General features: G+C 48.1%; 1 protein-coding gene across 1 annotated transcript; it reads right to left on the bottom strand.

Moving 5' to 3' along the window:
* Positions 1–311: 311 nt before the first annotated feature.
* On the bottom strand, positions 312–4,520 carry LOC144490709 (beta-mannosidase-like; the record flags this gene model as incomplete). Its single annotated transcript, XM_078208418.1, has 2 exons — positions 4,289–4,520; positions 312–406 (listed from the first exon to the last, which is right to left on the bottom strand). Coding segments are annotated over exons 1-2 (299 nt in total), but the record flags the coding sequence as incomplete, so codon positions are not given.
* Positions 4,521–4,618: the final 98 nt, after the last annotated feature.

Genomic DNA, 4,618 nt, shown 5'->3' with positions numbered 1-4,618 from the left:
TCCTTCTGGTAGTGAGGCGACCAGAACTGCACGCAATACTCCAAATGCAGCCTAACCAAGGTTTTATATAGCTGCAACATGATTTCCCAACTCTTGTACTCAATGCCCCAGCTGATGAAGGTAAGCATTCCATATGTTTGTAGAAACCGGCATGCCATTGGAGCTACAAGTCCCAGCAAGGTAGTTTATCCCTTCTCCCACTCAAAGGGTATTTCTCAATGCCAATGGGTAGGGAGCAGAAACCACTGAGTTTTCAATCCCATAGTCCACTCTGCCAACAACTCTGTAGGAATCGCAGCATTTGTACCAACCTGAAATCAGACGGTAGTGAGAATGTCCGACTGTATGTCCAATTATCCAACACAATCCATCTATAGGCATCATCATTAAACCTATAGTAAGGATCCTATAAATAAAAAGAGAGTTAAATTAATTTACACAAGATATTTTACTAACATGTCCCTGATGGTTCTTCTTCTAAAATGCAACTTTGATTTCTTTGAATCCATTTGTTTAACAATGACAATTAAAACTACTTGCATATAATTTACAGAACAGAAACACTGCACTAGTGCTGTCCACCATCCATTGCTAGTGTGCCAACACTAACCCCACCACCACGTATGCCAGTCACTGGGCCAGTACTGAACTCTTCCCCTCCCCATGCCAGTCACTGTGTCAATGCTGACCATCACAGTGCCCGTGCTGGGCCCCCCCATGCTGGTCACTGTGCCAGTGCTGACTGTGTTGCCCTGTGTGTGGGGTCTAGACAGGGGTTAATTGGGGCCTGTCTATTCTCCTAAAGTAAGCTGCTCGAGACTAGTTTGTTTTTTCCCTTAAAATCAAATAAATCCATCCCCAGGCACTCCCCAGTAGTGATGGAGAAGTCGAAGGTGGTGGTGGTTCTATTGCTCTTGAATGTTTACTGTGAACGTAAGACAATTAGAAATCATTTCTTCTGTAGAATGAGTAATGCCTGGCCACCAGACTGATTGCTGGGCTCTCAGACGACATTTTACTATCACTAAGTGATCTTGGTGAAATCTTGGAATATTTGATTTGATTTCTTATTGTCACATGTATTAGTATAGAGTGAAAAGTATTGTTTCTTGCCTGCTATACAGACAAAGCATACTGTTCATAGAGTACATAGGGGAGAAGGAAAGGAGAGAGTGCAGAATGTAGTGTTACAGTCATAGCTAGGGTGTAGAGAAAGATCAACTTAATATGAGGTAGGTCCATTCAAAAGTCTGATGGCAGCAGGGAAGAAGCTGTTCTTGAGTAGGTTGGAACGTGACCTCAGACTTTTGTATCTTTTTCCTGACGGAAGAAGGTGGAAGAGAGAATGTCCGGGGTGCATGGGGTCCTTCATTATGCTGGCTACTTTGCCGAGGCAGCAGAAAGTGTAGACAGAGTCAATGGATGGGACGCCGGTTTGCGAGATGGATTGAGCTACATTCACGACCTTTTGTAGTTTCTTGCGATCTTAGGCAGAGCAGGAGCCCCATACCAAGCTGTGATACAACCAGAAAGAATGCTTTCTATGGTGCATCTGTAAAAGTTGGTGAGAGTCGTGAGAACATCAAGCCAAGGTGCTCTTGGTATGACTATTCTCTCATTGGAGACTAGCAAATCATTAATAACTGTGAGGTGTTCACGCTGTTTGAAGTATTGACGTGGTACTGGATATAGTCTCAACATCCTTCCAGACAATATTGTCTTATCTGGAGATATTTGTCACCTGCTGCTGTGCTTGTTTTATTTCCTGCAACCTCTTCACAATAGCTGGTAATGTTGAGTAATTAAGGATGTATATGCTTCCACCTCCTCTTGCTTGGTTCCTTCGGATGGTATCCACAACAGTGCGGTTGTTTGATATAACAGAGTACATTCAAGGGAAATATCTCATTAGTTTGAATAGTTAGATTCTAGACAGTATCTGCACAATTTTCTTCATGTTCAGTCGAATGACTAGTGGCTTATTGTCGGTTTCAATTCTGAACTGCAATCCCATCACTCAGTCTGAGAACTTTTTGCATGCACATGTTGCTGCCAATGCTTTTTTTCCCCAATTGTTGCATATCTTTGTTGTTTCTGATAATGTCCTTGAGGCATGATAAACTGGTCTATGTTACTGCACTTGGAACAAACTGCCCCCAGGCTGACAAGGCATCTGTTGCCACTATGGTTGGTAACTCTGGGTCATCACATGCCAAAATTTGAGGGATTAAAATTTGTGTAATCTTTTCAAAAGTATTTTGCTGGTCCATATTCCAGCACCACTGTTGACGTTGCCTTAACGCTGCCTCAAAGGCTCAATGACCTCTGCCAAATTTGATAGGAACTTGCCCACTTAATTAATCATCCTGAGGAATCTTTTAAAACTCAGTAACGTTCCTGGGTCACGTGAGTTATCGGATTCCTGTTACTTTTTGTGGATCAACTGTGATTCCAATGGCTTCTATGTGGCCTAGAAATGTGATCCTCGGCTTGGCAAATTCACATTTTTCATTCAATGTGAGGACTAAATCCTGTAAGATTTTCAGGACTGCTCTAACTCTGCAATCATGGCCTTTTCTCATGGAGCCACCTACAAGTCATCCTGATGGAATATTATTCCTTCCATGTCTTCTAGAGTGCGAGACATTGTTCTCTGGAAAATTTCAAAAGTGGATGGAATTCCAAGTGGAAGAAGGTGGAGAACAGTATGTCCAGAATGCATGGGGTCCTTGATTATGCTGTCAGCTTTACCAAAGCAATGGGAAGTGTAGACGGATTTGATTTGATCTGATTTGTCATATGTATTAGTATACAGTGAAAAGTATTGTTTCTTGCGCTCTATACAAAGCATACCATTCATAGAGAAGGAAACGAGAGTGTGTAGAATGTAGTGTTACAGTCATAGCTAGGGTGTAGAGAAAAATCAACTTAATGGAAGGTAGGTCCATTCAAAAGTCTGATGGCAGCAGGGAAGAAGTTGTTCTTGAGTCGATTGGTATGTGAACTCAGACTTTTGTGTCTTTTTCCCCGATGGAAGAAGGTGGAAGAGAGAATGTCCGGGGGTAATCCTAACCCTATTGAAACAATAATGGCCAATACAGTGGTTAGCACTGCTTCCTCAAAGTGCCAGCGACCCGGATTCGATTCTACCTTGGGTGACTGCATGGAGTTTGCATGTTCTCCCCATGTCTGTGTGGGTTTCCTCCAAGTGCTCCTGTTTCCTCCCACAGTCCAAAGATATGCAGGTTAGATGGATTGGCCATGCTAAATTGCCCCTTAGTGTCTCAAGGTGTGTCGGTTTGGGGGAATTGGAAATGATTCTGGGACAGGTCGTGTGATTTCTATGTTTCCACTCAGCTTTGGAATAGTTGCTGCTTATTGATGCTGCTCTGTGTTCACTGCTGTCTGGACTCCGGGTGTGTCTCAGCTTGCATCTGTTGCATTCACGGTGCTCTGACTTTTTGGTGAGTCTGGAATCTGTTCCTTTTGCCCTTATTTCAAGAAACTGAATTGGAAAGTCTGTGTCTTCTTTAGATTTTCTGGGTCTTTTACACGCTGTCTGCTTTCACCATGATTGGTTATGTGTTCAGGGTCCAGACAGGGTTCTTTGGGGATTGTCTATCCTCCCAAAAGATGCTGCTAGAGATTGCAATTTGTGAAATCAGTTACAGATACTATTTACACATTGGGAGCTGTGCAGCAGGTTGGAACGTTTGCTCCTTTCCGAATTGTTACTCCACCATCGGCATCAGGCGCTGCTGATGTTCATCCCCACCCCACAATGCTGGTCACTGCTGACTATCCCAGTGCGTCTCGGTGCTGACCGCAGGGCAGACCCATCCCCGGACCCCAGACCCATCCCCGGACCCTCCCTGGACTCTGGACCTCAGACCCATCCCCGGACCCCAGACCCATCCCCGGACCCTCCCTGGACTCTGGACCTCAGACCCATCCCCGGACCCCAGACCCAGCCCCGGACCCCAGACCCAGCCCCGGACTCCGGACCCCAGACCCGGACCTCAGACCCAGCCCCGGACTCCAGACCCGGACTCCGGACCTCGGACCCAGCCCCGGACTCCGGACCCCAGACCCGGACTCCGGACCTCAGACCCAGCCCCGGACTCCGGACCCCAGACCCGGACCTCAGACCCAGCCCCGGACCCCAGCTCCGGACTCCGGACCTCAGACCCAGCCCCGGACCCCAGACCCGGACTCCGGACCCCAGACCCAGCTCCGGACCCCGGACCTCAGACCCAGACCCATCTCCGGACCACATCCCCAGCCTGACCTGAATGATGCCGCCGCTGAGCAGGGCGCTGTGGACATTCCCCGGCACCGCCGCCGCCGCCCGGACGCTGCCATTCCCGCTGCGGATTTTCCAGCCGTTTCCCCGCAAACTGAGGATTTCCGGCGGCGCGGCTCCGGCCCGCGCGCACACCGCCAGCAGAAGCAGGGAGAGCCGGCCCGGGAACCGGGAGGGAACCGCCGCCATCGCCGGGACCGACACCCCTGACCTCCAACCTCTGACCCCGGCTGGCCGGGCCCGGTATCCGCTCCTGCGCACAACGTGCCCCGGGGAACAATTGCCAAGAGGAGTAAATCCCAACGGGAATATTTC

The sequence above is a fragment of the Mustelus asterias genome, unplaced genomic scaffold (genome assembly GCF_964213995.1).
Source record: "Mustelus asterias unplaced genomic scaffold, sMusAst1.hap1.1 HAP1_SCAFFOLD_3658, whole genome shotgun sequence".
Lineage (NCBI taxonomy): Eukaryota > Metazoa > Chordata > Chondrichthyes > Carcharhiniformes > Triakidae > Mustelus > Mustelus asterias.
The sequence above is the reverse complement of the archived record's forward strand: the minus strand, read 5'-3'. Positions and strand labels throughout refer to the sequence as shown.